The sequence below is a fragment of the Polyergus mexicanus genome, unplaced genomic scaffold, assembly GCF_030449975.1.
Source record: "Polyergus mexicanus isolate NDT 795.1 unplaced genomic scaffold, iyPolMexi1.0 SCAF_18, whole genome shotgun sequence".
In the NCBI taxonomy this organism is placed as follows: Eukaryota; Metazoa; Arthropoda; class Insecta; order Hymenoptera; family Formicidae; genus Polyergus; species Polyergus mexicanus.
The window spans coordinates 1,539,611-1,550,567 of NW_027223338.1; the positions used below are offsets into that span (position 1 = coordinate 1,539,611).

General features: G+C 41.8%; 1 protein-coding gene across 1 annotated transcript in view; it reads right to left on the reverse strand.

Moving 5' to 3' along the window:
- LOC138941265 (protein daughterless-like) overlaps window positions 1–10,957 on the reverse strand; it is a 128,163-nt gene that overhangs the window by 8,846 nt on the left and 108,360 nt on the right. Inside the window, exons 6-12 of the mRNA XM_070310772.1 lie at window positions 10,209–10,290; window positions 7,533–7,666; window positions 3,911–4,195; window positions 2,956–3,114; window positions 2,091–2,150; window positions 1,303–1,455; window positions 1,069–1,202 (exon numbers count right to left, since the gene is read on the reverse strand). Of these exons, the coding sequence (XP_070166873.1) occupies window positions 1,069–1,202; window positions 1,303–1,455; window positions 2,091–2,150; window positions 2,956–3,114; window positions 3,911–4,195; window positions 7,533–7,666; window positions 10,209–10,290 (1,007 nt within the window). The remainder of the gene's footprint in view (window positions 1–1,068; window positions 1,203–1,302; window positions 1,456–2,090; window positions 2,151–2,955; window positions 3,115–3,910; window positions 4,196–7,532; window positions 7,667–10,208; window positions 10,291–10,957) is intronic.

Here is a 10,957-nt window from a genome sequence, read left to right on the forward strand (position 1 = left end):
AAGCAGTGGTATCAACGCAGAGTACTAAATGCGGCTGACCTTCACCGAAAACGGCAATCATGACCTTCGATTCTCACTGAGCTTTAAGCAGCAGGCCTTAGTCACGAAACCGTGAAAAGCGTCCAATTAGGAGCAGAAAGCGCACTTTGCGGGTTTTCGCTCAATTCTGATTCAGCCGATCTCCTTAAACGCTCTCCTGCCTGACAATTCGCCGGGAGAGTATTAAGTCGCGTTACGTATATGCCGTGAGTATGTCCTCTTTAAAAAAAAAGTTTCCGTAAGATAATCGCGGCGGAAATCAGACATATAATTTTATGCAAAAATATGCGGTCACGATTTTATTTAACAGTAGTGCATCGAAACTACTGAACTACGAATGAAACATTAAAAATATTTGCCTAATTTAACGTATTTTTGAATGCAAAAGATTTTGTTCGAGGATTATTCAGTTCTTAGAATAATTTTCACCAAAAAATTATTTATTCCCACGCATACAAAGCGCATAAATAGTTTCCAAGTCCGCATGAATGTTTTGCGTTTCTTCGGAACAAGGGATCTCCTAATCCGTAATAAAAGAATTCCAAATGTTCTCTCCGTCGACATAATGGCTCCAATAGTAAGAAATTGAAAGAGACAGAGCCGGCGAGGCGGAAAGAGAAACGAAGAGCTAGATAACCGAACGTACTCGCAGGAATAATGTAGGCACGATCGCCGGACAGCAAAGACTTCGCGTGATTTATCTAATATTTCCTTATTCGGCCGTGCGACTCCGTTGCAGAACACCTGGGAGCTCCTTCTCTTTTTCCTCTCCCTCGCAGTGTTCTCACTCATGGGAAAAATGACCGCTCGATGATACGATGACGCGAAAATAGAATGGCATGTGACTAAAGTTGCACAATGCGCCATAATTATCCTATTTATTAATTCTTTTTTTGTTTTTACGAAAATTCTTGAACCACTCCATTCTAACATATATGTCAATAGATATGGTTTGAATAGACAAGAAGTAAGACAAGTCGGTTTTTTTCCATATCGTAAATTATATCATAATTTGCATTTAAATGTCACTTCAGAGTCAACTTACTGGCATTCGTCACAGGTAACCTTTCTATTTTAATGGAACCATCTGTATCGGGCGTGGGCGTAAGACCGGGGTAGGAACCCTGAGGTTGCGTTACCGTTACCGCAGGATGTGGACTCGTCTGAAAAATAGCATACATTGTGTATTGCAGCAAGGACGAATAAAGGAGAAGAGGAACTTGTTTCGAGATTCATTTTACGGCAATTATCCAAAATTCTTACCAGATGGTCCAACTGCGGTGGTGAGGTATGCGAGTATATCCCGCCGTGTGGACCAACCGGGCCGAGGTGAAGGCCCACTTGACTCTCGGCGTGATTCCTCAAAACATTTATGGCATCGTCTAGCCGTTCCTCCATCCGTGTCCCCTGTACCAACAAAATACCGAAAATTCCACTCGATTACGCGTCAGTAGTTCAAGATTGTGTCTCATTCATTATAAAAATTATTTGAGAATACTTTAGCGCAAAATTACAGACGCGCTTATCTTCTCATTAAATTTACATAAAGTTGATATTAGAAAAGTTCCACACAAGTAAAAAAAAAAAAAAAAAAAAAATCAAGACTGAAATCTTTTATTACATTTCTGACTGTTCCACGATAGAAAGATAATTAGTTTTGCTAATCAAAGAAATAGATATCGGAAAAAAGGCAGAGATTCAAGAGCACTAAGATTAAAAAAAAAAAGTCAGCTCGATCGCGCGACTAGACTACGATTAGAAAGTCTAACGCGGTTTATTTAATGTTGATTATTTATATCGAAACGCGAATGCGTTAATAAAAGTTCAAGCTATGATTATAAATTGTGTACAATGAAGACTCTATCACAATATATAATCATAATTATCCGAAAGCGTAATCGGCAAAAAAGTGCAATGGACACGTTTCAGTGCGTTCGTCTCGCGGGGTCACGGCGTAAAGATAACATGCGTAAAAAAAAAAGAAAAAAAAATGGAAAAAAATGAGCGAATGAAGAAGGGGGAAAGAAAACTGTAATTCGGCCAATCCTCACCTCGGCATGGTCGCGTAGGAAGCCGATGGCATCGTCTAGCCTCTGCTGTTCAGGCGCCGGCTTCACACACAACACCAACGCAACAACAAAACCAAAAAAAAAAGAAAAAGAACAACCAAGTCAACACAACGTTCACAACAAACTGGATGAAATGAACAAAAATATTGTCAAATGAACACGATAAACTTAACAATTCTTTTATATACGACGGTGGGGGGAGCGGGGTGGGGGGGGGGTGGGAAGGATATAAATATGCTCGTGAGGAAAGCACACGAACGATGATCTCTCGGTGCGGCGCAATCATGCTATTTGTGCGATTTTGTGCTAAGATGATTATGTGCCAAGAGCGATTGTAATTCTTTACACAAATATACTTGAAAGTGTAATGTAATAGGAAAATAATACAGGCTCGATTCTTTTGTATTCATTCGTGAATACGATTCCCGCTTGATCTTCTCTCCCTCCTCCCCCAGAAAAAAAAAATAAAAGAATTATTTATATGTCTATACTATCGACGTGGCGCGCAATTAGCGTAAATATACATATACCGCGAAATATTATTGCGGGGGAAAAAAGTGATTGACATTCGAGCATTCGTGTAAAGTGAATTGCGTGGGTTTCTAAAGCGCGACCAAACTTGACGCAGCATGGATATACACGCGTGTCTCAGGAACCATTCAACGATATCATTACAATTGTATATCAATATATATGCCCGTGTGTCTTACAAAAGTGATAGAGAAATTAGGAAAATTTAAATAACACGAAAGGGGATAACGTTGCAAAGATCCTGCGACTGTGTCTGCTTGTAAGATTCTTCGAAATTAGTAAAGAGAAATTTAGATAGCAACCTCGATTCACGTACCATGTGAATACCACGATTTGGATCCGCTGTAAAATGCGGAGACACTGGCGCGGCTCCGGATGCCCAGCCTGGTGCCGAGCTGGTTAAAGGTGGCGGCGAACTGACGGGCGTAGATGGATTACTGCTATAACTGGATACTGATTGGTCCGTGGGAAAAATCTGCGAAAATCGTCGCGTCTCATGTATAACATTACCGAGTCCAAATTCTCCGTACAATAAACATCACATTCAGTGTTAAATTATTGATTGTCAAATGCACGTTTCAGCATCTAAATTATCCAGGTACTAGTTTCATCGTTGTCTTTTTCTTTTCTTTTTTTTTCCATTTTTATTAAGGGCCCAGTCCACTCTAGCAGTATGTAAAATTGATGATTTTTAGAAATTTTTTGTGAAGAATATTATAAATTGATCTTTTTTTTTTTGGCGTCCTACATATGGTGTTTAAAGAGTACGTCAGTATTTTTAAATCTTGAATATTTAGCTTTTTTCGGTCAATACAAGCCTCTACACATAGCACGTTTAAAAAAAGGCTGTGCTGTAACATGCTGCTCCTCGTGTAATTGTATAAAATGAAAAAACTCGGTCTAGTTTTACTAAACCTAATTAGGATTTAAAAATTTAATTTTTAATACAATATTTTTCTAATCTTCAAGAAATGGAAAAAAAAAATCAACAAAATTAAAATATCTAATTTTATAAGATATAACACTGCTTTATTATTTTTCAATTTCTTCTAATAAAATTAGATTTAGTAATCTAAAAATATCTTACGTTATGCGTGGAGAGTTTCGTACCAAACAAAAAAAGCTAGACATCTTGATATCAAATTAAAAAAATGCGGACGTTTCGACATCAATAAAAATATATATAAAATTAAAAAGAAAAAAAAATCCTAGATCATAGAAAAAAGAAGCTCTCAAATATTCATTAATATAAGATTCTCGACAACACGTACCCGGTTGCTTACGACTGATGCGAGGGTCTTGCCGAGGGTGTCGTCCGTGGTAGATTGCTGGTTCGTCGTGGGCGCAGCGTTGGGCGCGGAAGGCGCGGTCGTCGGTGCACCAGGACTATGGCTATATTGCAACGATGCCGGGGACGGCGCCCCTGTGCCGCTGTTCGCCGCGACCGCGGCGCTACCCCGGAATGTCGACATTGGGGGCAGGGAAGCCGCATTGGTCACCGCCGAGCCCAGGATCGGCGCTGCAGATTCACCGTTCGGCGACATCGCCGAGTATGCCTGAAACCACCGAGCGCAAATGGGTTCCAAGCTTGGTTCTTGCGGCGATGCGTGTCACGTGTTTTGGTGAACACACACGGCTTACGTCTTCGGTAATTAATTGTCGAATTTGCGTGTTCGGTATCTCTCTGTCATTGTCGTGGAAACTTGAGGACTCGTCAAACACGACAGCGATATACCCACTGTCAATTTATTTCACGCAACAGCGTTATTATATCTTAGTCTTTATCTTCGTTTTATTGTTGGAAAGATTTTGTAAGATGTTAGAGAAGATTTCAAAGGGAACGCCTACTCTGAGAGCGAGCGAGCGAGCGAGCGAACGAACGCGCGAAACCGAGTTTGATTTATCTCTCGTGTAGCTATAAACGAGAAAGATATCGATAGCATGCGACTCTCGATGATTTGCAATTTGTACGATTTTTTAAAATCGTACAAATTCTCTATCTCTGTTTTTTTTTTCTCTCTGATCATAATGGATCACTCTAGTCAGCTTTGATATCGGATACGGCCAAGCGCTACGAACAAGCGCATCTCTCGCATCTATCGAAAACTCGTTCATAAAAGTCTAATTTTAAGCCACCGCTCTAATATATATATATATATATATATCGACAATGAAATTAAACATCGCTTTTTAATCAGCGCGATGTTTTGTAAAGAGGAGCAGCGAGATTTCGGATCATGTCGACAGACGGAGAAAAGAGGGAGAAAAACTAGAGATATCAGCAGAGGGATTCTTCTTCGATGGACGCGGACGGCGCATTCTCGGGAAGATGGGTCATTAAACTAGGATCGTAAATGTTTAACTCTTGGTAAACGAAAGAAATCTTACCACGGTGAAGCTCTTGACTCCATCTTCATCTCCTTGGACGCGTTAATCCTAAATCGTACAACTTCTTTACGACGTTTCTTGTCATATCACGCAGATCGAAAGACCTAACTCTGTAGCTACGCGAAAGATAATAAAATGGCTTGTCTTACGGTCGTTAAAGTTTAAGCGGGCTTTATGATTCGAGTGCGCCGGAAGTTTATACAAGAATCCATTATATATACAATATACAATATATGTATCTCACAGATATATTCCAGGATAATGTTTAGTAAAAATAAAATAACGCCGCGCCGTTTGAAGACTATTGGCGATTCTCATCGAAGGTATCTCGCAAACGCGACGTCACACGCCGGGAGCAGAAACCTCCTCTCGTTGTCTCAAAGAGAAAGAGGCCGCCGAGAGACGCGGTACGAGGTGCCGCGAAGAGGAGGATTTCGTGGTAACCATGAACGGCGTAAATCAAACGAAGGCTGCACTTGACTAGAAACACGGAGTAGCGGGAGGGTCGAAGGTCTATATATAGACGCCAGTGAGTCATTTGACGTTTTACTCCGGGGTACGCGGAGCACTGTCAACAGTGTCTCTCAACCGTAGCAAAATGACGATGAGAGAGAGAGAGAGAGAAAGTACGCGTCTCTCTCCTGTCGCGAGCACGCGACAGTCGACCGGGTGGTCCGAAATAAGACGGCCAGAAAGAGTCCGTCAGCTGGATCACGGCGGATCACGGTCGAATGAAGAGGATTAAAGTCAACGCCGTTAAGTCGGAGAGTAATGGCCGACCGATCGAAAAGCGACGCGCGGCTCGTCCTCGAGACGACCTCGGAGCGCGCTTCGGGAACGAATCCCCGGGGGAGATTTAGCGCATTCATCTCCACGCGGTGCTCCTTGATCGCAACTTATCGCGTTCCGCGGAGAGCCATCAAACGAAACGATAAATCTCCGAGAGATTTGTGTATTCGTCGATGAATGTTTTCTCTCGATTGTGCAAAGAAATTCCGAATCTTGTCCGCGACGAGTGCATCTCGAACAGCTGTGTCTTTGCCCTTTGCCAATCCTTCATCGATATATATATATTGGATGATTGCATAAGTTCGTGCCCGATTTTCATAGATGGCATTAAGTTGCCGCATGGCGGAGTTCTATTGTTTTCGCGTGGTAATTGTTGCTTACACCGAATAGATGACGTTGTCTTATGTCAATTTAGCGTCAGATAAGTCCATTTGTGCATAAGAGAAATCATTAAAAATGGAGAACGAAAGGTGCATTTGCGGCATGTAACGCTATATGAATTTCGGAAAGACGTGAGTGTTGGGATTGCACAAAAAAATATTCAAAGCGTTTATTTGGACCGCGCTCCTGCTCTCCGAACAGTCCAAAAGTGGTTTGGCAGATTTCGAAATGGTGATTTCAACATGGAGGATCAACCCCGCTCTGGTCGGCGGTCTGGCATCGATGATGACATTGTGCATGCTTTAGTGGAAAGAAACCCAAGGATTACAACTGAGGATATTGCTGAGAGGCTGAACATCGATAATTCAACCGCTTTTGGTCATTTAAAAAAGCTTGGATACATTTCCAAGCTTGATACGTGGGTGCCGCATCTCCTGACTGAAAGGAATAAGCTGCGGGAAAACTGCAGGAGTCGCAATGGGAAATTCTGCAGCACCCGCCATATTCTCCAGATATTGCGCCTTCAGATATTTATCTGTTCCGATCTTTGCAAAATAGTTTAAATGGCAAGAATCTCAATTGCGAGGAAGCTGTCGAAAACCACCTTAGAAACTTTTTTCAAGAAAAACCAAGTTCTTTCTTCAAAAATGGAATCGACAAGCTTATAGATGGTTGGAAAACCATTGTAGAAAAGAATGGAGACTATATAATTGATTAATAAAAGTGTTATCTCTAAAATATAATCTATTGAAGTTTATATTTAAATCGAGCACAAACTTATATAATCACCCAATATATCATTGATCGAATAAAAGTTTCCAACAGCGATTCCCAATCGAGCTGAATTATCCAGCGACCGCAACATTATAATCGCGATACGAACAAGTTTGCGAAAAATTACCGAATACGCATTTTCCGGGTTCGGAATCAATTTTTTATCATCGATCAAATTTTTATCCGACACAACGCCGACGATGCGTTCAAGGTTTCGTCAAACTTCATAACTTTCGGGACGGGGGAGAACACGCCGCTCGAGAGACACATCGATCTTTCGGAGCGCCAAGATTAGGTCGCTCGCTTAGGTTTTAATCCGTCGACTTCCTCGTCCGACTCGCGCGCGTTCAACGACGGAGAGAATCCCGGGAGGAGAAATATCCTCGTGTCTATTAAGAAGTTCCAGAGACTTCGTTTTCACGACACCGGCTCCGGAGGAACTAGCAGCCGCCGAGTCACGCGTGATTGATCGTTTCTTCGGGTTCGACCGTGACTGGAAGATAGTTGGGATAGAAAGGGTGAAAAAGAAGAAGGTAGAAAGATTGAAGAGAAATTACTTACCATGGGGTCGTGGGGTAGGTGCATTGGATAGGCTGGCTGGGCCAGGTGAGGAGGTGCGTATCCACTGTATGGGGGTTGAACACCACCGCTACTCGTCCACGGATCTCCAGGACCGGTTCCCGCGGTATTGCCATCTGCGAAAAAGAAAAAAAAAAAGAAAATAGACGCGGATTCAATCAATCATATGTCATTCGATTGTTGCTTGTCCGAATATCCGAGATCTAAATAATCGATGCGATCAAAATTATACGCGATTATAAGTATTATTGTAGACCTTTCGAAAATTTCTTTTCTCCTTTTAACGAAAAAAAGTCGCTTTTGTCGATTATGCAAAAGTTCTTCCTCGCTTGATGTAATTGAATTATTGCGGAATGTCGATAGAGCCTGATCGATTATTACTTTTCTACATCATCGGAGCGGGAAATAACATAAATAGTACGGCACGTGTCATTCGGTGCAGCAATAAAGAACATCGGGCACGTGGCCGAATAATGGGCGTCCGAATGGAGTTTAAAAATGCATGGTCGCGTGACGTTTAACCAAATTTTTCGTTCGTCAGAGATAAAAGCGACGCATTGCATTCGCTTCGTTATGTTTGTGAAATTCCAGTCAATTAAAACACGACGCTCCGCTTCGAAAACGCGACGCGCCAAACTTCCTAATCGAGTAACGATGTCGTTCCTACCCCGCAGTAATTATTTCGAGAACAATCCTCCCTCCTCTTCCTCCCCCTCTAGACGCGATATGATACAACTTCGCTGGACTTTCGCCAAGTCGAAATTTTCGCGCTTTCCAACATCTCACTCGTAGTCTCGGCGTCGCTCCGCGGTACGGACGCGCACACCCGGTATAAGGGCCAACAGACGCCGGTACCCGGCGCAGGCCATTATTTCAGTTGAAAACAACAGCAATAAGCTTCGGGAACGTATTTCTTGATACTTTTGCTCGATATAATTCCCGTACCGGGCGCTTCTCGACGAGAAAGCGGAAACTAAGCCAAACTACTCGGGCGTTCCTACCAACTACCGGTGTTCGATGTCTGATAAAACTTTTTCGCACCCCCCGCGAAGAGAGGAGGAGAGAGAGAGCCACCCATTTATAAGCCATTCCGGTCAGCTACCGGGTGCCACGAGCGCCGACACATATTTCGAAAGCGTACTTAAACCGCCACTTTTCTCATCTGATCCATAATAACGAACCCTCGCGCGGTGAAAACTTTGTCGATTTTATAGATCTATCATCGTTTAGATTATCTTGAATATTTAAGCGTATGAAATTTTTTTTTCTCACATTATTCGCACACATGTTTTATGTACTTTTTTTTTCCAACTAATCGCTACATTTTTTTATTTCTTAATATATTTAACTCGTGATTTTTCTGTCTCCTATATTCCTTTCTCTCGGCGAAATAAAATGTCTCTTTACTTTTTCCTAAAAATATTGAACTCAGTATTTTAATTTAATAACAATTTATTAATTTAAACATAGAATACGCATGACTTTTCATCACACAATTCTGAAGAATCTACCATATAATGTATATTCGCGAGACGCGAAACGTGACAATGTTTGTTGCTTGCGAACACGTCGCACCTGTTTTGCGCGATGACAATTATTTTTCAAAGATCCGTTATAATGTACAAAGTCGCAATTGCATCTCTAAAGCTAAAGACGCAGCTTATGGACCATTCGGTGCGATTCGCGCGATTCATTTCGACAACGTGCAGGATTCTACGAGTAAATCAATTTAGAGCGATAAATCGATATTAACGAGTATCGCGCAACAAAGTATCGCGTACATTAAAGGGAAGCGGCGGAAAAATTATTAACATAACGCTACTAAGATCCCGGAGCTTTAATAAGTGTCGTTGTAAGAACAAACTAGCGCGTTTCGCAGCGAACACCGGGAAATTGCTTTTATCGCCAATATCTCGTCGACGAAGTTTTCCGTGGAATTTTTTTCAACGTCCGCGTCGGATATACCCGCAAAATCCCAGCGACGAACTTCAACGTCCCGTCGTGCCGGTTGAACAAATAACGAGATTGTTATTGTTTTTACGCGCGACAGGCAGAACGGCAAATTTTACGAGCGGACGTTAAACGGTTGAATATTAGCGCGCTCGTAAAATCCCTTTTATCGTCCATTCGGATCGTTATGCGATTTTCAAATGATACACACACACACACACACACACACACACACACACACACACACACACACACACACACACACACACACACACATATATATATATATACGTGTACATGCGTGTATACGTATGTTATATATACAGATACGTCCATGCCGATGTCTGCTGATTTCCAGATAATAATCGATCTATCGAATCCTCCGGAATTTTACTATCTCGTTTAATAATATCCACGTTGAGATATCGATTAGCAGATATATAAGTTGATAATCTATTTCATAATAACTTTCATAAAATTAGTAACCGCGAGATAACGAATCCGTTGTCATCGCGCTCCATCTTCATTCGTTATCCCATATTCGTGGAACCTTATTTATTATTTCAAGAGCAACGATGATTCATACAACTATTCGCCATACAATAGAAAATTGTATTCTTTCTTATCTTGAAATTATTGAAGTCGAGATCGATTTCAATTTTTCTTATTCCATTAATTAATATGTTGAGAATCTTCCTTCTCGCTTACCGATATAATAAGAATCTGCGTAAAGGGCACCCTTTGGCGACGTGTATCTCGGCGAGTCCTGCCCAAATTCATCCGAGCCATACTGCAACAAGCAATAGACAGATATTCATATTATTAGGAGAATTACAAGATCATAAAATTTTATCGAATTCCGGGGATTAACACGCGGTAAAGGCCTTTTGCCATCGACTCGCACGTTTCAGCGTTTCAACAATTTCTGGTGTAACAGCGATAATTGCGCCTGTAATCGCGACGATTCGCGACTGCCGTTCACCGTCCATTTTGCCCAGACACGGCGTTTGTATCTCCGATCTTACGACACCTTTGCGTATTGTATTGTAGCGCATCTCCATCGATCTTACGATAGGATCCAGTCTCGGCTATTACGACACCGATCGACCGAACGATGTTGCGGCTCGTAGCGAGAACAGTCATTAATTCAGCGACGTAGACGCGAGAGAGGAACAAGGCGGAGAGAAGATCGGTACGGCGGCGTTAAACGGCTACATGTAGTTATCCTTGCGCAACGCGAGCAATAAAAATCTAACATTAGGTCGTCCTCCTCGATCCAATTAATGCCGTCAATCTTCATAGCAAAGACGAGCAGAAGGCAAAAGCGTTTGTCGCGCCGTGATCATTCTATTTCTCGTATCAAGCGCGATAAACTAAGATTTTATCCGCGTTTTAAAGATATCAACATACAATGTGTCATTTCACATTAGCAGTACTCTGCGTTGATACCACTGCTT